Source organism: Neodiprion lecontei, chromosome 4, assembly GCF_021901455.1.
Source record: "Neodiprion lecontei isolate iyNeoLeco1 chromosome 4, iyNeoLeco1.1, whole genome shotgun sequence".
NCBI lineage: Eukaryota > Metazoa > Arthropoda > Insecta > Hymenoptera > Diprionidae > Neodiprion > Neodiprion lecontei.
This window is the reverse complement of record NC_060263.1, coordinates 32202315-32225481: the sequence shown is the minus strand read 5'-3', so window position 1 is coordinate 32225481 and position 23167 is coordinate 32202315. Positions and strand designations below refer to the sequence as shown.

The following is a 23167-nucleotide window of genomic DNA, read 5'->3' as shown; positions in this document are numbered from 1 at the left end:
TTGTCGGTTTATCAACTAATTATATAAGATTTATTCATAATCACAAGTATTCCAAAAGAGGGGAACGTGACCTGTGATAGGCGAATGGGTCATCACAAATTTGTCAACCTACGGAGCTTAATTAACGAAACGCACGATGTCACCTTGAGATATCCTTGAGAATTGCCCTTCACCATTTAATTAACCGTATTATAATTTACTTGAAATTATTTCCTCGGCATTATCTTGGTGCACGGACATCAACATATCTTATATCGATAGATGATTATCAGGCTTGCGATTGTTTAGATATGTTCCTTTGCTTGCTGTGTACACGGTTTCATTTTTGAAAGCAAAATATGGTCACGGGGATGGTCCAAGAAAATGAGAAATTTTTTTTCTTACTCCTTCTTGAATTCAAATAAAGTAATTATACATACATGCCATAACTTTTTGGGGAATTTTAGTTGTTATAGTAATCAATGTGGCTACCAGACTTGTACTTCTGTAATTTGAGTACTTCCAAGAGACGAATAACTGTTTGCTCCGTGGTTAACACAGGGCGATTTTTTACCAAGTTTTTGGTATCCTCATCCTGAGCTTCGCTTGTGTATGTATGTACTGCATGTAGCATATCAGTGTCTACGGGTCCCGGTGAATAGTTCAGTACATTCACATTCGGATTTTCAACAGCAAACACCTAGAAGAATTTTTATGCAAATGATACACAGTCTCAAATGTTTATTTCAAATAATGAAGTTGCACGTATCAAAATATCGTCGAGCCACATATCATACCTTAAAAAACATTTCCCGTGCAGCTTTTCCCGAACAGTAATATCCCATGAACTTGTAAGGTTGAACAGCGCTGTATGATGAGATATTTATTACCAGTCTAAGAACTTTTGAGTAATCATTGAATATTTCCATGAAGACGCCATTCAAAACTGCTGGAGAAAATACATTAAGATCGTAGTATTCCTGCCAAATATTAAAGTCAGTCATAGCTACAGTTGACTTCGTAAGGTCGCCAATAGATGCTGCATTATGGACAACGATAGCCTTTTCAAACTGCATTGCACCTGCAGCACCTAAGACTTTATTAATTACATCTGAAACAAAACATAACGTAAGATAAGATTCGTGAAATATTTTGCTTATCGCCACGTTGTAAGTTACCTTTTAACTCATGTGCTGTAGCAGTACTCAGATCAACGCTTGCAGTATGAACACTTAAGCCTCTTGGTAGCTTATCGGCCGTTTCTTGCAGCCCTCTGGCATTTCTGGCAATTAATAATACTAAAGAATCATTACCTAATAACGGGGCAAATGACTGTGCTATTTGTCTTCCGATTCCTTGACTAGCACCGGTAATGAGAAGAAAAACTTTTCCACTCAAGTAGGCTGCAGACATGTTATACCAATATTTAAGGTGCGTTCTAGTAACTTCTACAATTAAAGCCTACTTATATGGATTCAAGTAAAATTGATTATGTTAACACACTGAGTGTCTCGAGCGGTTTGCTTGACTTTGTCGAGGTGATCTCATATCAACACACTTAATAGATTGTCATCACACCTAACTGTTAGATAATAGTCAAGGATTAGGTGACAGAAAGTTGTGGTAGGTATACGTATATTCAATGATGGTTCCACGCTAATTTTAAATTTATATGTACTTCAGCACAGAGAAAGACACATATTTAAACTTCACTGTGTATGACAACTGTTAGTTATAACATGGAACAAATACTTACTTGTTAATTTACAGTGGATAAAAATGAATTAAATATATCCAACTTTTCTATTTCTTCTCTAATTTATGTGAACCTGTAAGCAGTAGAATAACGCGTTCTATCCTAGTTGTATTCCAGCGATAGCAGAAACAACAGCTTTCACGGATCGGATAAATTCTGGTAATAGTGTAATATAAATAATGAAATAATAACTGTAACATTCAAGTAACGTATGAACATTGCAGGCGCAAATAAATCAAATACATAGTAGCCCAAAGGTAGCAAAGTACGACAATGGCACTAAGGTTGAATGCTAGTAATTGATTCTGAATACCACTCCTGAACTCCAGACCCTGAACTTCCACAGAAATCGAGGAGTAAATAAAAATAGGCTTACAGTCTGGCCTCGATTCTACGGACAACTTGGGACCGATTTCCGGAGAATCGAGGTTCCCAGAGAACAAATCTTGGCGCTACCACATGCCCCTTTCATAGATCCCACCTACCTCAACTCTTGCGATACGGGTAGAGAGTCCGGAGAATCGAACTCCGTAGAATTGAGGTCCGACGGTATATAACACTGTGATTATCAATTAAAGTGGGAATTAGTAAATTCATTCAATTAGCATTCCAAATGAAACAATCTTACGTAATGCATCATTTACAGAATGACATTAAGAATAATTTCTATCATATGGTGTGTAGTAATATTCAATTTATTATAATTATTTTTCAGTATCGGACACGGCAATGATGGTATTTATCTATTAGCAAAATTATGTCTTACTGTGAAATCAGATCCACATTAAAATCAAATTGTTTAGCTTTTTGGTGGGAAAATACTGTCTCCAGTAGATTCAACTAATCATTGTATTTCATTCCAGGTGAACCGTTTGCTATTACATTTACAGTGGAGCGTCATCATAGTCTTGCTGTTAGGGCTGTGACAGGACTCTGCCGTCCCTAGTGAGCCCCTACCATGGCAATGCCATGCACGTTAGTTGTTCCAATTGCGTGTTGAAGGGAAGCCTGGTGACGCGTATGATGGGAATATGTAGGGGAATAGGCTAATATTGACGCTCCACTGTATATTTATTCTTCACCGATTCATGACTTTCATAATGTTATTTTAGCTGGTGTAAAATAATTCCCATACCTTACTGCTTCAAATCTTACTTGTCATAATAATCAACATGATCACCTGACTTGTAGTTTTGTAACTTGAGTATTTCTATAAGACGATTTACTGTTTGTTCTGTCGTCAAAACTGAACCGCTTGCTTTAAAATCATTGAACATTTTTTTACCGTCTGCATCCCCAAGATTTTTCCGTAGCACTTGTTGCATATCAGTTTCGACAGGTCCTGGTGAATAATTCAACACATTTACTTCAGGATTTTCAAGAGCAAAAACCTGGAAGAATTTGCAATGGATTAGCGCACGATATATATTTCAAAATGATAGTTTATGTACTCGACCAATTTTATCCTAATACATACCTTAAAGAACATCTCTCTTGCAGCTTTTCCAGTACAATAGTACGCCAATGATTTAGACGGTTGGATTCCACACAAAGATGTAATATTTATAACAAGTCTTGTAACTTTTGTATCTTCGTTGAAGAATTCCATAAACACTCCATTTAAAATGGCCGGGGAAAAGACATTAAGATCATAGTAATTGCGCCAGGTTGTGAGATCTTTCATATCATTAGTTGGCTTTGAAACATCACCGAGTGATCCAGCGTTATGAATAATTATAGCCTTCTCAAATTGTGTCGCACCTTCAGAACCCAAAGCTTTGCGAACGACATCTGCAAGTAATAAAACCGGCCCTGATGTAGATGGGGGGTTATAATGGCCATGCATCCCTGATTCTTTTTACAATTACTTACTTTTTAATTCATCGGCCGTTGCCACACTGAGATTCATACTTGCTGTATGAACGCTTAGGCTTTTTGGTAACTTCTGCGCCGTTTCTTTCAAGCCATTTTCATTTCTGGCAATTAATAATACCACAGATCCATTTCCCAGCAAGGTAGCAAATGACTCTGTTATTTGTTTACCAATTCCCCGGCTGGCACCAGTAACAAGGAGAAAAACTTTACCAGATAATAATGGCGCAGACATGATGAAAGTTGATAAGTCTATTTATGGTAATAAATCTTTATTCTGAAGTCGTTTGATCGTGCTGTTGATCCGTTACAGTTTGAAGAACGTCTGCTTTCAGTAGCTGTACCAATTCACTCGCAGTCAATGCCTGAAAAAGTGTAAAATGTGCAATTTAAAAACGGAATATTCAGTTCAACGACCGTTACTCAATGCAATTTTTACTTCTTTCAATGCCAATAAGCTTTGTAACTAACCTGCAAATGTGGAGCAATATGTCGTACCAACGGATTAGCAGCAAGCTCAGATTCCTCCTCGGTCTGAGCTTGACAACCTTCGGTCAATATTCGTGCGATACAATCCTCTTTGACAGCTGTCAAAGATTTGACAAGGTCCTTCTTGGAGGATCCACCCTGCACAGCTCGTAGTTTTGAATCTAATGAAACAAATGTAAAGAAGACCCATCAAATTACGAATCAGAGATAACGGTAGAAAAATTGCGCCACAAAACATTGACCTGTGACAGCCTAAAATAAAAATAAACCATACAAACTTACAGAGACTTTGCAAATATTGTTCCGAATCAGGTAATTTAGTCTGTTCGGTTCTATTCTCGACAAAACAATCTTCGAAATGATTCCCTTCTGAATCTGACCGAGGACATGAGTTTTCGCGATTAGTCCAAGGATCGGATACCACAGTCTTCATGCCTTCGCGGTCTCTCAATTTCGTTTATTCGGTAAAAAGAGCATGAGAGAAACAGTTAGGCGTAGTATAAAAAATCTCTCGCAACGTCAGTCAAGGAGGTTAGAAAAACGACACTATTGTGTCACTATGTGTCAACGGTGTCAACTGACAAGTACGCGCAATCTTCGATACGCAACAGCTGAAAGATAAAATCGATATTCCTCGCAATGCAAACTGCTGCGGTTGAATCGTACGAAATATTGGAAATTGCGTACACAATTTTCCCGTCTTTGTAATTGATGCTGTAAACGATTATGGCAAAAAAGAATACGTCGCATAAGACAGTTTAACTTAACTAATATCTAGCCAAATTTCGATATACATACCGGGATATTGCTGTAAAAGCACCACTTTTATCCGTAAATTAAACCGCATATGTTCAATAGAATTGCATTACATCAGTAGTCGAATAGACTTAGCAGACTTGCATAGTCCGTCAAACAGTGGGGATTAAATGAAAGGCCAGAAAATGTGAGAAACTAGATGTGCTATTCGTACACGAATCGTAATTAGGGTCACACAGAATTTCTGTGTAGTATATGTTTCGATATGACACAGTCAGCTCAATGCGAAAGTGATTTGATTGCATTTTGCATAGATTGATTAATTTTTATTTAACAGTTATCCGGTCTTGGCATTCTTCAATGATGTATTTTCCGACAGTGAAAAAAACGACCAAGCAAACGATATGCAAAGTTCCATAGGATATTTCTATAACGAGTTAATTTTTAGTTGGTTTTGCTGTTTTAATACAATGGAACTGCAGAATTTTAGTAATTTAGGTGATTTTTGAAATAGGGATTTGGTTACTTCTTTTGCATGTATGCATAAAGAACAATAATGAGTTTTATAAAAATACCATGTGCTTTACTATCAAGAGTAGACACATACTAATATTAAACATTATGCATTATTCATTGTGACAGCTCTTCAGTCTGAAATTTTTCCCTTAAATATTTTACATTCCTAAAATTTCTAGCATTAAATATCAAAGAATAAGAATAATATATGTATATGATATAGTATTATACATGTATATATAAATATACACATAGTTAATCGGTAATCTTAATAATACTACAGAAAGAGATGCTCAAAGGTGCAATTTTGAAAACAATAGTCACAGTCACATGAATAGAATTTCATGCACACATAGACAAAATTTGTTGACCATCGCAAAATTGGAAACATTTGTGTGTTTACTGTCTTAATCATATAGTCTTGTTCAATTTGATACATCAGTACCGAACTGCTGTATTTAATTTTATAGTTATGTGTAAATACCTGTGAAAGATTGCATGACATTTTAGGCATTATGCGTCAATAAACGGCTATCTTGTAATCTATCATATTGAATTCCGGTTATTGACATTTTTCGGTTAGCAAAAACGAATTAAAAAAATTCAAAAGGCGCAGATAAACCAAAAACTGTAAATACTCGCTTCGTAATCGAAAAACATGTGACTACAATTTAATAACAATTACGTTGCATTGTTAAATATAATGCAGTAGTCAAAAAAACGTAACATATTTTAGAATTTATTTCAATAGAAGTAAGAATAGCCTCTGCATCATTCATAAATAAATCACAACCGGCGAGTTGCCAATACTCTAGAATAAGGGGGGAGGGGGATACATAAAGTACAAGTAATACAAGAATAATAAATTACGCCAGTACAGGCATCAGGAATATTGTTAAGAGAGGCCTAAACCCAACCGTCAGAATCTGCACAATGTCATCTATCAATTGACACAATACATCTCATAGTTTTTGCAACAACTCACTTTACAAATGTCAAAATTGATGAACATGTTCAATATAACAACCCTGTATTTTGTTCAGCAGTAGCTATCTAACTTATAAATAATAGTCATATTGTATACTTACAGTCGGAAAATCAAGAATAGTTAGTGAATTCAATAGCCTGAATTTCAAAATAAAATGCAGGTAAATAAATGATCGACATGCATCATGTAACACAAGTAGCAAATGATAGGAAAATTGATTAATAATTCTTTCAAACAGCACGTTCATATTTTATCACGCAATAACCTCTCTAATGCTTACACCTACACGAAAAACAAACAATTCAATAAAAATAAGAGGCTAATAATTTATAATAATCCGGGTACTGGAAGACAACCATCAAGAACTACAAGCAAAATACAACCAAAGAATAATATAGAATAGTTTTTAACGCGTAATTTGAACACAGTACTAGTTTTAATATCCACCTTTCTTGGTAATAATTTAGCTATTTATATATCACGATGATCACTAACCTTTGAAATCATTCAATTTTATATATACAATTTAATATTCCATGCAGAATCAACTGATACTGAGGTTACAAGTTTATTTTTTTTCACAACACCAAAAATTTGAAGCTGCATTTCGTCCTCGTTAACTAAACAACCTTCTTGGCTCGATATACAGTTTTTACATCTACTTTGCATAAGAGTTTTCTTTTGCAACATGGTTCCCATTATTCAACAATATATCGATTCTATTATACATTGGAAATTGTTCAGCTATATCGAAACTTCAATAAAAGATTTCAAGAAGACAAAACGATTCTGACGGCAAGGCAGCCACGGTTGATCACAGTGAAAATCTAGAGAGTCTAAATGTAAATTTTTACGCGTCGGAAGACCGCTGTCTTTCCCAACAACACAGCCATCTGCGCCAGAATGGTGGTGGTTTTCTACGTCGGTAGACTAAATTGGCACCACCACGTCGTGTACTCAGTGCACTAACTATTGCTTGATCAAAGGCCTCCTTCAATTCCTGCTGTGTTAGTGCTGAGGTTTCAACGTAGCTCACAGCACCTAATCGTTGGGCTAGTTGATGACCTTGGATTGCTGTAATTGGTCCCTGTCCATATCTTGCTAATTGTAACATTAGTTGAACATCTGATCTTAAATCGCTTTTTGTACCCACCTGAAACAAACAAAATTATTAAGCTGTTAGACTGTCAATTGCTGAACATATTGATCTGAATTATAATCATTGTAATATCCATGAGACAGAATATGATATAAAACAAATGTCGATGAAAACATACTTCAGCAACAATTAGTATTTGTTTGTGTTCAATAGACTGAACATCTTTTTGATGTGACATTCACCAAGAAATAGAGGTACTATTTTGGCATCATTCGTCCAATGCGAAATTATTTGTCTTTGAATGTACAGGGTGATCCAAGACTATTGCTCCATAGACTGTCCATTTGTTCCTTGTGAAAACACGCAACTGAAACATTTCTTTATTTTTGAGGGAAATTTGTCATTTGCGATTTACATTTGATCGTCACTTGATCGTTATTTGACCGTCGAATCTACATTGGATCGGGATTTGAATGTCCTGCGCTTGGCAGCTGTCCTAAGCCAGCAGATGCGACTAGATTGGCCAATTTCAAACTGGTGTGAGTTGCAAACACCAAGTTTCAAAATTAAAAGTAAAAAAGGTGTCAGTCGCAGATTTTCTCGAGGAACACATTGATGGCTTATGGGGTGATAGTTCTGGGTCACCCTGTACGTAATATCCTTTCAACCGATTGAATCACTTTCATATGTCAAGACAGTTCAAATAATTTATTTGAAATTTTCTTGGAAAATTTGAATAGTTACTGACTAGATTTTGCATGAAAGATATGGACAAATATGAGGTTGAAATTCCTTATGGTTAATGTAGTCACCCATTTTTAAGAGTGTATGACTTTAAGTAAAGTGTAATTAAATAAAATGTACACAAATTTCCAAAACTCAACTTATTTAGGGTGCTTGTTAAAAATTATCGAAGAAATTGCTTGTATTTTGCTCCGCGTTCTCTGGCTAAAACTCAAATTAATAGTACCAAATCAAGTATCTAGTAAATGAATCTTCAAACCGATCTGTATTTAAGGACAAGTTCGTGATCTATTCAATGATTATCGAACTGAGCATGTGAAAGTAATTATTAGATTTTGCCCCTTGATGAAGGAAGCTTGTTTTCTAACTCGTTTTGTAGTACCGGAAAATACCCCAACTAATTAAAAAGTTTCCTGACTTTTTCCAATCTTCCCTAACTACTTCTCAGTTTTCTAGCCTTTCTCTGACTTCCGAGTATTTCCAGACCAATGCTTACCATTTTAGTCAAAGCCAATCCAAAGATGCAAAACAATAATTTTTTGAATAAATGGTTCACTCATTTAACATTAGTAATTTCGATCTTATTGAAATATTTTTGAAATATTTGAAAGTACATTCTTGAGAAATATTCTTAACATATTAAATTTCGATTATATAAAAGTGTGTCAGAATTTTGCAAAGTGATTTAATTAAATTCATATATGTAAGTAAAGCTTTCCAAACTTCAATAAGTACACTGTTTATCATGAATGAAGCAGAAATTGAATTATTAATCTACTCGATTTGCCATCCCTTTTGAGCAACTTATATTTCAATCAAATTATGTCAATGTAATCACAGTAGGTATACATCCAGTATTGAAAGCTATTACGTGAAAATGTATTGCGTAGATCTCTCTAGTCAGTGATTGAGACATTACGTTTTATCTAATTCTGATATACTCCCACAGCCAAACATCACATTTCCTATCGACTGATTTAATATCAGCGAGGTAACATGGTGGGTTATCAACTCTTCAGAATGATCGGACTATACAGAAAGGTGGCATTCAAATGAAGGTACATTTCAAATTATGTGATGGCATTTGATGAAGAACCAAAGTTTCCAGACAAAGATATTAATTATAAAACCTGATTTACTATTATTAATGCTAAAGCTCAGTTCATAAATTTGAAAAGGTATACAGATTCTGCTGCAACTATTTTTTATGTAATGAATAGTTCAGACATTTCAAACTTACAATTTTACAAGTAAAACCTCCGTTTCAGAGATAATTACTATTTGCCGCTGTTAATGAGATAGTTGAGTATGTATTTGTCCAAGTTTTCTTTGTCACGCTATCAGTAGGTTATTTCCTAATCAAAATATAATGTAATCTTCACAAAAGATTACAAGTTTTACAACACAGAACAGTCATCTCATTCATACGCGAAAAACACTAAATAACTTTTAATTTATTTACTCTATTACTTAACCTCTTCAGTAATTAAAATAACCATATCCTTCGGTATTTCACATGCACGAATAATTTCCAACTACGATTTTTGCTTTGTATTCTTTTTTCACTTAGGATTAGTATAAAATGTCAGCGAAATTCGGTATTGCGATTCCGTTTGAAAATATGAAAGGGATAAAATTCAACAACAATATAATTCTTGAAAAATAAGCATTTCGAAAAGCTTTAAGTGAAGTAACTCACCAAAATAACTGGAGCGTTAGGACAATTCTTACGCACTTCTTCAGCCCATCTAGTTGCAACGCTATGATAAGACGATGGGTTTACGACGCTGAAGCAAACTAGAAATACATCCGTCTCTGGATAGCATAGCGATCGCAGAGGGTCGAAGTCGTCTTGTCCTGCTGTATCACATAGCTGAACGTTCACAGGCTGTCCATCGACATTGACAACAACTAAAAATATAGAAATACATGTGTTTGTACAAAGTCAAGAAGCTTTAACTTCTAAGCCGAGCAAGTAATAATTTTTGTCGCTCATAGCCAGTGAAACAGCTGAAAACCAATCGACAAGATATCGTAGAATAAATATGAGTAAACAGTGACAAAATACTTGTTGAATTAAGTAGAGAGTCAAATTGAAAATTTTAATTGTTCGAATTATGTTTTTACATACTTGTCACACATTACTTAACTGCGCATTGCTATCAGATCCCAATATTCACGGTGTTATTTTAGGGTGATCAAAAGTTTAAGTCATAAAATTTTTGTACCCAACCTTTGAAGTTTTATGACTGTATACAAGCTTAGCAATCATTAATCAAAATGCTGTAAATACTGCCACACAAAAAGCATCTTTACAACTCACATGGCTTTTAATTGCTATCACATTATATTATAAAGTGAAACAGCAATGTATATATCATGTTCATTCGGTAATAAAAAATGTCAATAATTTTCCTTATTTTTTACTATCGATCAATAGTGTCTCAACTATGACGAAACTTGAACCACATTTGTTCAAATATGAAAGCGTGTTCAAAAAATGTTTCTCTCAAAATTGTCAAGTATGTACAGATTATTCAATTAAAAGATTTTCTTCACTTTGAAAATCGTGATAAAGTTAATTGATAGCATACGAAATAAATTAATACATTTCAAATTAAACTTTTGCGATGATATCCAAGTTCAATATAAAACTGTGCATCGAAACAAATGCATCATCTTCTTGACTGAAATATAATGTTGATAATATTGGAGCATGTGCTCGTAGCAAAAATATTCCAACCGTTCAGCACTTATTTTAAGGTACGTTAAACTTCAATTTTTTGGTCAAGTTCCCTAACTCTTCCCTGCTATTCAAGTTTGCAACAGATTGAATGTAAGGAAGAAAAAGAAATGATCAACGATAGCTGCTGATACGAAATGATTTGATATTTAAGATAATTTTTTTCTTACCTCGAAACGTCATATGACACAAGTAAAGAGTAGAATAATTTAAAAAAAACAAGGTTCCGACAATGTTTGAATCGAGATTTGCACGCATTAAAAAAGGAGAATTTAAATATAAACGTACCTGATTACCGTGCTTATAACGTGAGGCTAAAATTAACTTGCTCGACAAATATTTGACAGAATGATCGTGGAGGATTAGTAAAAGATGTAAATTTTGCAAAAATGTGAAAAAAACAGGATTAAATCGTACAGCAGTTACGAGCGATAAGTAAGCTGAGAGTGGCAAGGCTTACCGTTGTAATTATCGAAGGCCGTGGGAACGTATTCGCCGGGGAAACCATTAGTCGAATATGAAACTACGAGGCTAGTTTTCCCCACGGCACCGTCGCCGACGAGAACAACTTTAATTCTTCGATCAAGGGGAGCGTGATCTCCGGAAGCACCATTCTGGGTCGTCGATCCGGCGGCCCGTTTTACCTGCATCTGCATCATCTGTCCACCCTTCAGCAGCGGTTTCGTCCAATTCGAGTGTGACGAGGGTGGCATAATTTCACCTCTATTGTTGCACGCGATTGTGTTGATGTAATCACGCTGCTAATATTGCTGCCAATAACCTCACTGGACACGGACGACACATCGACACCTATACCACGCTCCGTTTCAGTCTTATTTTACTCCATTGATTCGCTAATCAGTTTTATGACACTTGTGGATCAACGATACTCCCGGCTGGCCCGAACCCCGCTCCAACACCACGAACCTGCAGCCCTGTACGAACGGTACGAACTCCACGAATCGTACACACAAACTCGCGAGAAAACAATGGAATGACGAGTCGGATAGCCGAAGGTAACCGAGGGGAACCGAGGGGGATACGTTCGGTGTTCACCTGCCGCGACGGGGAGCCACCAGATGCGCACCTGCGCACCTGCCTCGTGACAAAGCCTGGCCATGCGCTGTGCCTCATCAGCCTCATATTCCGAAACCAATACACCCTAATGCAGATCGTGGACGGTCCACGCACATGCCTGTGCACGCAGCTAAACATCAGAAACAGAAAACTCGTTTTCAGAAGCCTTTTTTGTGCTTCCGCGCCCCCGATTTTAACATAGGCAGGTACAAAAAACGACGAAACTACAGGCCGATGATGCCTGCGTACAACGTATAATTTTCACGCCGTAACACGGGCAATTAATAATCTTAGAAATCGAACGGAACAGTGTAAATTTATTTTCTATTCAATTATTCCGATCTGATTGTGTACATGTATGCAGCAGCAGGGGATCAATGACACGAATGCGTGCATACGCGCTATCTGCAATTACGCACCCACACATTTAAACATTTTTCTCATCATTGTTATTTTGTATTGTGCGTACATGTGTTCTCTTATATCTGACACACGTATGCATTATGATAATACAGAATTGCTGTTATATTGCTTGTTACGAGTATATCTTTATCTACTGCAGCAAGTTCCCTGGATGCCAAGGGTGAGAGGGAGTGGGCAATAATATCATGTGTCCACGCTTTATTGTTGGACTTGTTGGTATAGGCGTCTCATCGTTCAATCGTATAGTTGAACCACGAGTTGAACACTTCGGTACGAACGCATAAATAAAATAACGAGCACATGCACTATATCGCATGCGGCTGGATGCTTCAATAACAGCTCGGTTACTGGAACTTTGCTCGATATCGTGCAGCAAGCACCGCGAGCATTACTTGTTCAACGTATTTTATACTTTACGATTGTCGGGTATATATGTATAGTTACAGGTGTTTGCAGGTATCACTGCAGTAAGTTTTTCGGAGGGTGATATTATCCCTCTTACAAGTCGATATACATTCTGAGAGTTACTAATATATGGATCAATGTTTGCTCTGTTCGTTGCATCCAAATTATATCCCTTCGTTAGCGTTGAAAATGTAAACTTTGATGAGTTGATGATTTCACACCACCTGCAATCAAGTCTGAAACTTTCTACACCGGTATAGAAACTGTAAATGCTGCATTAAATCGGCGTGTATACTCTAGTCTCGATGTCATCCCCTTTTTCCAAGTTGAACGGGTTCGGTTAACGGAATCTATGTACAATAAACACGTATACACTAGACTGGGCAGGATCCAATTTTGTGGAATACGATACAAGCATTTTTGGGCTAGATCAATCACATCTTTATTCTCTGTATATTGCGAAAATCGCGGAAAAAAGTCAATCGATCTAGCCCAAAAATGCTTGTATCGAATTCCAAAAAATTAGACAAAAAGATAACACAACTGTCAACATTTTCTGAGAATTAGCGATTTTTTAGCTGATAATTACGGCAGCGGTAAAAAAACGATTAAAAATCCCGAAAAACCAATGCTTTTCTTATGGAAAAAAGTAAGGCTTCCTAGGCACGGGTAAATATGGAGTGAAAAATTTTTAAAAATTCGGACGTTTTTTTGAACTATTTCGAATCAATTTGGGGGGTATGACCATTAAAATTCGATTTTTCCCTTCTTAAGGACAGGTCTAATGTACATATTCATTTTACAAATAGTAAAAACCTTAAACCATTTGCTATAGTTGACTGTCTCGACTAGCGATCAATTTCAAATCTCAACGTTATCCGAGTATCTAAATATTACCCCGCAGCAACCTAGACGCACCATTTTTGGCCACCTTTGTGTAATTATTTACTTGTCTCTTGTAATCGCAAGAAACGCCATGCCCCGAACCCACCTGTCTCTCTGCCACGAAATAGGAATAAAAAATAGTTACATCGTAAATCGTAGACCGGATTTCGCGTTCAGCCACTGACAACGATTTCGCACAACACGTGTTCGTGATTCGCGGATCCTCTCCGCTCAATTCATTCATTTTCATTGTGACGACGGAAAACTTCGGTTAGACATGCGAGTCAGAATTTTTTGAATAGAGAAAATCGAACACGTGTAATAATTTTGGCGTATTTTCTTTCAATCACAGACTCGACAAACGACGAGTATTATATCCATTATTATTTCACCGTAAACCCGAGACAAGAAACTCAATTCAATAGTCAAATACTTGTGTGATATGTAGTGTATTCATCACTCAGATTATTAGTTGCTGCTTTCGTTGCTCCCGCGCGTGCGGCCAACGAGCTGAACGCTTTGTGGATTTTATTACCTATTGCATATTGGTATCCCCCTTATCATGGTCAATCGCTACAAGTTTTTTAGCTCGTTCATTTGATTTGATAGCCCCGTGGTCAACAGTTGATGCTTCCTAGACTCTCAGATTTTTCTCTGCGGTATAAGCTGCGGTATAACTTTTGGTCAAACATAACCTCTGACTCGCCGCATTAACCGCGAAATCCAATTACAAAAATCCATTTATCTATGTGAGGGATGTCAGTTTTTAGGATTCTGAGATCACTGCGATACGCGAGGTTCGTTTCATTCCATCTACAGACATTTTCCTAGGTTCTCTAGTCTTAACCTCAAATTGTTTTCTCAACAGTATTCATCGCGATGCTCCGGCATACCGTGGTCGTTTTCAAACGGAGATGTGTTTAGCAAAGTTTCGTCGGAAAGAAATTAGGAATTATGCGTCTAATCCTAGTCCAACAAGTAGCCAGGTAAGCATGTGGCATTCGTTTGTCAAACGGCGGAAATGGATTATCCCAGTTGGAGTTGGAATATCGTTGCTAGCAGTTCTGCAATGGAAACTATTTTCAAGGCATTCTCATGCTGAAAAAGATCGCGGCACGCCTGGACCAATTAATGGAATTGTGGTAATGATTCGCCAGTGAATTTTATTTTGTGAGTTGTAAGGTCTCTATACTGGAAAAAATCCTAAATTCTGAGAAATCTGCTGAGTTTGTATTCTTGAGTCTCCGGGCAAGATTGAATTGTACATGGAAGTTTAACTAACTGATTCAGAGCCTTGTCTTTTATTAATATAACTTTTCCTTTGGTAGGTAAAATGTTATTGTTGCTTACCATTGAGGATAACAAGTAGATTGTGGGGCTGGCTTGCTAGCATAGAGGTACCACTAATTTTCAGGCCAACTTTCTACGGCTTGTATGCAAAGGCATTCCGTGCTAATCTTGAAGAAATCGATTTGGATCTTACCACGTTTCCTAATTTAGTCGAATTTTTCGTCAGACCTCTTAAAGATGGTGTACGACCTATCGCTCAAAATGTTGATATAGTAAGTATACAAGGTTTGGTTAATAGTTTGACAAAAATCGTAAAGATTCAAATGAGGAGTATTCAACAGTTGATCGCAAATTCATCATTTGCATAGTCGACACTATGAATTCTGATGGTTAAATAAATAAATATAGGTATCACCCGCGGACGGCAAGGTACTGCACTACGGACCTGTGACTTCTTGCCGAGTGGAACAAGTCAAGGGAGTGACTTATAGCCTTGATCATTTTCTTGGAGATCCAGACTGGCCGCGAACCAACCCTAGCCTAGAAAATATTGAAGATAAGGACTGCAAGTATCTCAGATCGCTACTGAAAAATCCCGAGAATCATCTGTACCAGTTGATTATATACCTGGCGCCTGGAGATTACCATCGATTTCACAGTCCAACTGATTGGCAGATACGATTTCGCAGACATTTCCAAGGTCAATTCATTTCTAGATATACCACCAGAAAAATAATGCATTCATTAAAAAATGTCTATCGTATCCATGATACAATTCATACTTGATTTTTAGGCAAATTATTGAGTGTCAATCCACTGATTGCTGGTTGGCTGCCAGACCTTTTTACCCTAAATGAACGTGTTGTATATATCGGCGAATGGGCTGGTGGCTTTATGTCCTATGCAGCAGTTGGAGCTACTAATGTTGGCTCCATAAAAGTTTACTGTGATCTAGCTTTAGCTACAAATGCAAAAAAATGGCCAAAAGAAAAACGATACGACGATGCCAGTCTGGGCTGCACCAACATCTCTAAGGGTCAGATGTTCGGTGAATTCAGAATGGGATCCACGATAGTATTATTATTCGAAGCGCCGCCAGATTTTCATTTTTCGTTACAGTGTGGACAGACCATAAAAGTAGGTCAGCCATTAAGGAGAATTAATCGAACGCCTGACAAATGACTGCATTCTTCTGTGTAACGAAATGAAATATTACATAATTATGCACGTAGGACAATCCAATACATAAAATTCAGGTCAAGTTCAGTATTGATTTTTGTCCGTGTTTGCAATGCTATGCAGTTGAAACTTTTAAAGAATTTTTATCATGATCTATGTAATTACTAATTACTTTTCACACTGTACTGTAATATTTCAGTATAACTGTATATATGATAATATGATAATGATAATTCGTACATTTCTCATGTAAAAATAAAAAAATAACAATTTTTAAAGATAAATCACGTTGAATTTACCGATCCCTTGGTAGCTAAGTTAGTACAGTTCGAACCCTGATGCAGTAGCTTCGGATTGTGACATTGCCGGCACGAGGTAAGCTGATTTGCGAGACTTCCGGGCACCAGATAGCAGTAGCTGTACATCATCCCCGGTTCCCGGGCGTGAGCAATTCTCAAGGCTAATTCGGCCTTGCGGAGGGTATCCAGGGTTGAAAACGTCCCGGAGGCTGGGTGAGATGTGCCGTAGACACCCCCTGGGAAATTCTGCTTTTTGGTGATGAAAAAATGAAAATAGTGTTTCGGTATTAATAATTCAACGCATTATCAAATATTTAACAATACATGTGGACCAATAACAATTTATAACATATCAATCAAAATACATAACATATTATAATAACAATCGAAGTATATTTTGAAAGAAAAGAAACAGAGGGCAGAATAGTAAAGGATATTATTTTATCAATGTACATACGTACTACACGTGGTAAAGTATTCATTCTACATGCACTTTACGCATAATTATACACTTATTGTTAGGTAGATGTATTTGGATCGTTCAATGCGTGATGAAGTACAACGTAAATTTTGACGAGTTTTTACTTGGTAGTCTTTGGCAATTTTTAAATATCCACTGAAGTTGGCAAATGTATCGTTGAAAAATTTTTAATTTACGTATATAGACGGAATTGAATAACTGATGAAATCATAAATGATTACAGGAATCAATTATTGACTGCTGGTATAATAGATTAATTATACCTATGTATATTTTACGGCCGCGCACAAAAAATTATAATACATTGACACATCCGTAATTGTTATTCTACATGCTGAAATAAAAATAGACTCTGATAGAACGAACTTTTGGAAGCTTTGAAGATATTTCGAACGGGTCAAAACCACCGCAAATAATTGTGATTCATTTCTCGCATGTGTGTTTTTGAAATGTTTAAATACAACGCATTTTATCAGTCTACCCCGTACATTATGCAGATGATATCAGTTTTTAGGTATGAAAAATAGGGGAATAGATCGTAGATTACCTTCAAACATATCATATATTTTGTTTCCTACCGTAAAACTGCTACGCAATCCATCATATCCAAAATAGTGCAGTGTGCATCGCTGGATGCAACCGCTAACGACAAAACCATTGTCCACAATATACCTTTGAAGATCACAACTATTCATTGTCACTTTATGTAACAGATTATAGTTCTCTAATAAACGACAAAAAAAAAAAATATGGATTATTGAAGTCTTCAGGTCGTTTTGAAGAGTTGCACTGTGTCATTACTGATTTATAGTGAAGTTGAAGTGGAAATATATTCCCACTATGTAAAATTTATGCCTTAGATTGCACAGGTTAATTTGCAATGGTACAACATAATAATGGCATCATCAATCGTAACTTGGGTGTAAATTGAAAGGCTATTTGCAATGCCGATATTCATCTAAAGTGAGAGATAATTATAATTGTTGCACTTTCCAATAACTGGTAGGGGTTAGAGTTTAATATAATGAATACATCGAGTGAAAAATATAACGATAATACCAAAAATTGTTATTTCTACAGTGGTGTGCTATGACAGATAGGTATGTGAACCGATGATAAAGGATGAAAATTGAAGAACGGAGTTGTTTGATTGGATTTCAAACGAGTCAGTTAGTTTTTTTTGGGATCTTTATTCAGACGAGTTTTTGTAAGACGATCCAGGCCGAGCCGCTCGTGTCACTTTCCGTAACACCTACAACCAGAGTTGGTCAAACGGCCTTCATTACAGGTAATTTAATTCCCAATCTTTTTTTATCCCTTACATTAAATTATCTCAACCGCTCTTTGGGCACGCTATGAACTACTCTGTCTGTTTTAATGTAGATAGAAAGCCCATTCGTTACTATTTCTGACATAATCCTTATGACAGTGTGTGTTCATACCTATTATAACAATGTCTCCTCGATTTAATGTCCGGTACCAATAAGTGTCGACGCGCATTAACGTAAATCTACCGGGTGTATTAATTCTGATCAACTTCGTCATCTAATTGTTAGTCTACCTGTTGAACCTTGAAATCTCGTTAGATCTGCACTATAAGCAAGCTCGCTCAAGCCTATAGCGCGCATTTGTATGAGATTCTTTACGACTGAGTGCATGAGAGAAATGAATTAGGTAATACACATTTGCAAACGGAATCGTGATGGACTTTATATTTTAGCGGGAATTGAATTATCCGATATTGTTTTTCTGTGTTGCATGTGTGTTATTTTTTTCGTGACACTGCTAGGATAAAACAGTATCCGATGAACATGGTGAGATAAAATATAATTAATCAATCACCTAGAATGGCGTTGGGTATCCGACGAACGGTTCAATACCGTTGGCACATGGAATCCCGGGCCACGACTCGATCACGTTTTCTTCTCGTACAAAGGGGACCAGTGGCTTTACGGCGGGCATATCAACGCCAAAAATTATTACGATCTCTGGCTTGCAAGCGGCAACGAACCGTGGACGAGAATACCTCTGCCTTCCGGCCTGATTCAAGCTGGACCACCGAAAAGACCTGCTCTCTGTGTCGTCGATGGGACCCTGGCTCTGTATCCCCTCGCAGGAGATACCGTGTGGCTTTTAGACGTGAAAGATAACGTGTGGACGGCCTTTGTCTGTTTCGGGAGTTCCGTCATCGTGGCAAATGGAACTGCAAAGAACTACTGTCCAGGTATTGGCTGCTGTTAATTGGCCTAGACATGAGTCAAGTCAACGTCGTTTCACATATTACTACACTACATCATATTACTTACACATATTAAATATTAGCTTAAAAAAAAATCTAACTACATCGATATTACTCCCGTCCTAATTTTTGCTATTATATTTCCGTCCAGGTAATCCAGGTCGGAACGCTATATCGTGGTGCGACGCTCAGGAAGGACGCCTTTCCGTCTATTCCGGAAACGTGACTTGGTCTTTCAGTCTGTCCCCACCGCACTGGTTGAGCCACGTTATTTCCGAGCCCGATGCTTCGCGTTTGTCCCGATGTTCTCCATCGTTGCAAGCGGGATTGGCAGAGAGTGACAAGGCAGGTTTATACCTGCTTTGCGAGGAGGACGATTTCGGTACCAGGAAGGTGCTGAGGCTCAAGGTCAAGCGGAAGGGTGTCCAGCTCGACGATCTGGGGAGCCTGTCTCTTATTCCCGGCAACGTGTCCAACCTGGGAATAACAATCGCTCATTGCGACGAAATTGTCGCCCTCGTTCTTGCCCAGGAAGACAATCTTCCGGTTTGGGTGATTGACAACGAAACCGGATGTCTCGTGAAGACCGGAAACTCCTGGGTGGGATACGCGCTCAAGTGGTATGAGGACGCCCATTTAGTTTGATCTATGGATATTAAAATTTCAACACCAATACAAGCTTCATTCGTATTTTCAGGCTGCAGATATATTCAGCGGTTGATTACACGCTAACTTGTGCAGGAAATACGTACAAACTGAGAAACCCTCGAGTGCAACCCGAGTCATTGGCGGAATCTGGAAAGAAAACAAAGTACTGGCCAAATAGGAGGGGTAGTTTTCAGATGAGCTTAATAGAGCTGGGCGAACTCATAAAGGTCGATCAGGACGGCCTCCACCTCTACCATAATCGAACCGCGACCGAGGCCTTGGTGTTCTTTGCATTGAGCCTGCTAATGTTCCTAACTTTCGGAGTTGCATGGTTCTTCAAACGGTGAGTCTAGTGTTTCCAGACTTTGGTATGCGTACATTCATTAATGAATTTCTGAAAATGGCCGCGCACTTTTCACCCATAATCACGTAAATTATTCAACAGTGGAGCGAGTTATACACAGCACAGACATACACACACGCCCGCCTTAGCCTCGCTCAATATCTGACCTTTTAACAAGTTTCTCAACATTCTTATTTTTCTCCTATCTACATATACGATTGTTTTCACCCGGCAGGTGCGTGACCATGCCAACAGCTCCAAGAGGGTGGCCCGGAAGTTGGGGAAGGTCGGCAGTTTCGGTGGTTGCCGGTGATTGCACACCGACCGCACGCTATACCCCCATACCTCGTGGAGAAATTGGATTGATTACTTGACCGCGGTTCACAGGATCCGTGCTCAGAATTTCCCGCATGCCTATGTAGGTACACCGTACAGCTTCAGTGTCGTTATACGTATCACTCAATGGATCGTTCTAGTTTTTCTTCATGAATATGGAGTAGATGTTATACCTTTCCCAGTTTGACCATGGTGGAGTTTGATCGCTCTGAATGACCAGAAATACTACACTACAGTTTTCACGGCCACATTTTACTCGTACGCAATTCTAGACAATGCAGATACATATCATTATAATATGTCAATACCAGAAATGCATAAAACGGCCCATTTCATACTGTCTTAATGGGTTACAGAAATTAGTTTGTCATTCTTTTACCGATTATAGGCAGCGGTGGAAATTTTAACAGAACCGAATATCGTTCGGCGCTGCGAATTAATAAAATGATGAAATCGCTCTGAAAATATTGTGTTCTTAAACTTGTCTACGTCATGTGTTGAAATATAAAATCAATTCGATATCGACATTGATTATTACAGCAAAAGATTATCAATTTATAAGTAACAGCGAATTAGCTGTAACAATTATATATTGAACTGAAAATTGGGTTTTCTGAAACTTTCTTGCTCAGATACGTCAATCTCATTTATGCAGTTGCGTGCTAATGAAAAGTTTGGAGCTTTCGGCAGTGAAAAACAGAGAACTGATATCGACGTACATAAGTAGGTATCACATTTCTCTACATGTGTCAATAATATACAAGCCCGTATGTACGGTTGTCGATGGAGATAAGATAAATATACTGTGACTGTGTCCAAGTCGCGGATAGGTATAAGGGTTTATTGGAAATCGATAAATATGCAATTTGCAAAACTTTTTCACTGTACATCGGATCATGTCTTACTGGAAGTACGTGAAGCGATTCAATAATAAATGGCGGAGAAGATAGTCCGGAGGGATACCGGTGGTGCCATCGATGGAAATACAACCTTCACTTTTATTATCTGACTTTATAAATATAAGATTACTGCTCTAGTTTTTTTAGCAGACTAGCACTCACATGAGATTTTATATAGTCCGTACATATTGTAATAGAGTTGAAAGCAGCCACGACGACACCCTCCAATTCCTTAACAGTATTCTTCTTTCTCCGCGGCTTCGTGATAAAATTGCTTCTGTAGAATTCAAGTAGCGGACGCAATTTCATTCAACCGCTAAAACGACTTTTCGTAATTGCACCAGCAACGAGAGTTCTATTATATAAATTTCTACAGAGTTTCGCAAGGGAGTACAGCGCAGTTTCCATTTTCGCGCATAACTTTGAGATCAACTTTCGGGGTAGTTCTTACCCTGTGAACGGCCGAATCAGCAGACAAAAACATATGCATCCAATGTTTTTTGATGTACGATAGTACAGTGAATGGTGAAAATCCGTCATGTCCGTGTCAGTTAATTTTCTTGTAAGAAATTGCATTCTGCGGTTGCCATTTTCAATGCTCCGATGTGATTCTTATTAGTATCGATCTTGAAATTTCAGCATATATTGAAATCCGTCAGTCCCTGGTAAAATTCTTCCTGCAAGTTTCTCGCCTCCGGCGCGTCCTTCAAACAGCATCATCATTACGCCCGATGAGCCGGGTTCTGCTTTGAAGTTGGTGCTTGCAGAAATCACCCTGTATCCATAGAGGTATAGCGGAAGCGTAGAAGAAGCCCCGAAGCGGCACTGGTCGCTGGCACCTGGTGAGGACGTCACGTCAAATCATCGGTCTCAATTCAGTGTTGTGACCGTAGCGTGCGAAGAATGTTACTTATACAGTCTGTATCGGTGCTTGTTGGCATTGTATTGATCTAGCTCTCCCCCTGAGCAGGTCTAGCGTGTGTCGGGAAGCTGGTGGACTGACTTGTTGCTGCGTGGCGGTCACTCGTGGTGTAACTCGGCTCAGATTCTTTGGATCAGGAGCAACTACGATTTCAATCTTCACCAAACTACCATCTCCGTCCGTTATTTGGTATATATTACCCTGAAATATGATTTAATGTAACTGCAGAAATAGACCCGGCCTTTTGGCACGCTATATTGCGGCACGTTACGAGAAGGGTGAATGCTGTGTAGGAGTTTTTGGACACGCATCGCATGCGAAGGCCGAGGATTATATACCTATGCTATCGTTGCGCGGATCCTCATCATCCGCAGGCGACGTGTATTTCAGCTCCCTTTCCCGCACCAAGAAATTACGGCTATTGTGACGAAAATTTGCAAACAAATAGGTTTATTTTCATAATTCTATGCTTCGGACGGGTTTCATACGACGCGGGAAGCGAGGACGCGAAACTAATAAGGCAGTCGAATCACGTCTTTACGTAACATCGTTGTCATTCAAAAAAACGTCCGTATGTTATATACCCAAACCTTGGAAAGAATTCCATAGGTACCAAATGATGGTAACAACTCACGACAAAAAAAAAATGGTTCGTGCAATCTTATTCATTACCACGGTAGATCATCAGCGTCTTTCCAGGTATGAAGAAATACCGTCGAAATTTGGTATGTATACCGTTCGATCACGCCACTTTGAAAGGATCCAGCGATATTCATACATTTTATTATTTCGTTTTTCT

The 23167-nt window shown here is 37.9% G+C and overlaps 4 protein-coding genes across 10 annotated transcripts; 2 read left to right on the top strand and 2 right to left on the bottom strand.

Annotated features, from left to right (window-relative positions):
• Positions 1–347: 347 nt before the first annotated feature.
• Positions 348–1877, bottom strand: LOC107223386 (sepiapterin reductase-like). Its single transcript, XM_015663050.2, has 3 exons — positions 1158–1877; positions 777–1090; positions 348–679 (listed from the first exon to the last, which is right to left on the bottom strand). The coding sequence occupies exons 1-3, from the start codon at positions 1390–1392 to the stop codon at positions 443–445; spliced, it is 786 nt and encodes a 261-aa protein (XP_015518536.1). The 5' UTR covers positions 1393–1877; the 3' UTR covers positions 348–442.
• A 138-nt stretch (positions 1878–2015) lies between these two features.
• On the bottom strand, positions 2016–11953 carry LOC107223398 (ras-related C3 botulinum toxin substrate 1). Of its 3 annotated transcripts, XM_015663073.2 has the most exons (6): positions 11403–11953; positions 9899–10110; positions 4895–7509; positions 4379–4707; positions 4079–4257; positions 3838–3972 (listed from the first exon to the last, which is right to left on the bottom strand). In XM_015663073.2, exons 1-3 carry the CDS (start codon positions 11653–11655, stop codon positions 7207–7209), a joined length of 768 nt encoding a protein of 255 aa, XP_015518559.1. In that variant the 5' UTR covers positions 11656–11953; the 3' UTR covers positions 3838–3972; positions 4079–4257; positions 4379–4707; positions 4895–7206. The 3 variants fall into 3 exon arrangements, with proteins under 3 accessions (XP_046595213.1, XP_015518557.2, XP_015518559.1); XM_046739257.1 differs by lacking the exons at positions 4379–4707; positions 9899–10110; positions 11403–11953 and adding exons at positions 2016–3126; positions 3213–3526 and having other exon boundaries at positions 3608–3972; positions 4895–5021; XM_015663071.2 differs by lacking the exons at positions 4895–7509; positions 9899–10110; positions 11403–11953 and adding exons at positions 2016–3126; positions 3213–3526 and having other exon boundaries at positions 3608–3972; positions 4379–4700.
• A 1977-nt stretch (positions 11954–13930) lies between these two features.
• Positions 13931–16485, top strand: LOC107223383 (phosphatidylserine decarboxylase proenzyme, mitochondrial). Its single transcript, XM_015663047.2, has 5 exons — positions 13931–14529; positions 14601–14874; positions 15061–15294; positions 15431–15722; positions 15816–16485. Exons 1-5 carry the CDS (start codon positions 14489–14491, stop codon positions 16202–16204), a joined length of 1230 nt encoding a protein of 409 aa, XP_015518533.1. The 5' UTR covers positions 13931–14488; the 3' UTR covers positions 16205–16485.
• A 135-nt stretch (positions 16486–16620) lies between these two features.
• LOC107223384 lies at positions 16621–21012 on the top strand. 5 transcript variants are annotated; one of them, XM_046739237.1, is made up of 6 exons: positions 16621–16784; positions 18062–18269; positions 18828–19205; positions 19372–19840; positions 19918–20211; positions 20447–21012. In XM_046739237.1, exons 2-6 carry the CDS (start codon positions 18104–18106, stop codon positions 20583–20585), a joined length of 1446 nt encoding a protein of 481 aa, XP_046595193.1. In that variant the 5' UTR covers positions 16621–16784; positions 18062–18103; the 3' UTR covers positions 20586–21012. The 5 variants fall into 5 exon arrangements, with proteins under 5 accessions (XP_046595193.1, XP_046595191.1, XP_015518534.2 ...); XM_046739235.1 differs by having other exon boundaries at positions 16621–17063; XM_015663048.2 differs by having other exon boundaries at positions 16622–16969.
• The last annotated feature ends 2155 nt before the right edge of the window (positions 21013–23167 follow it).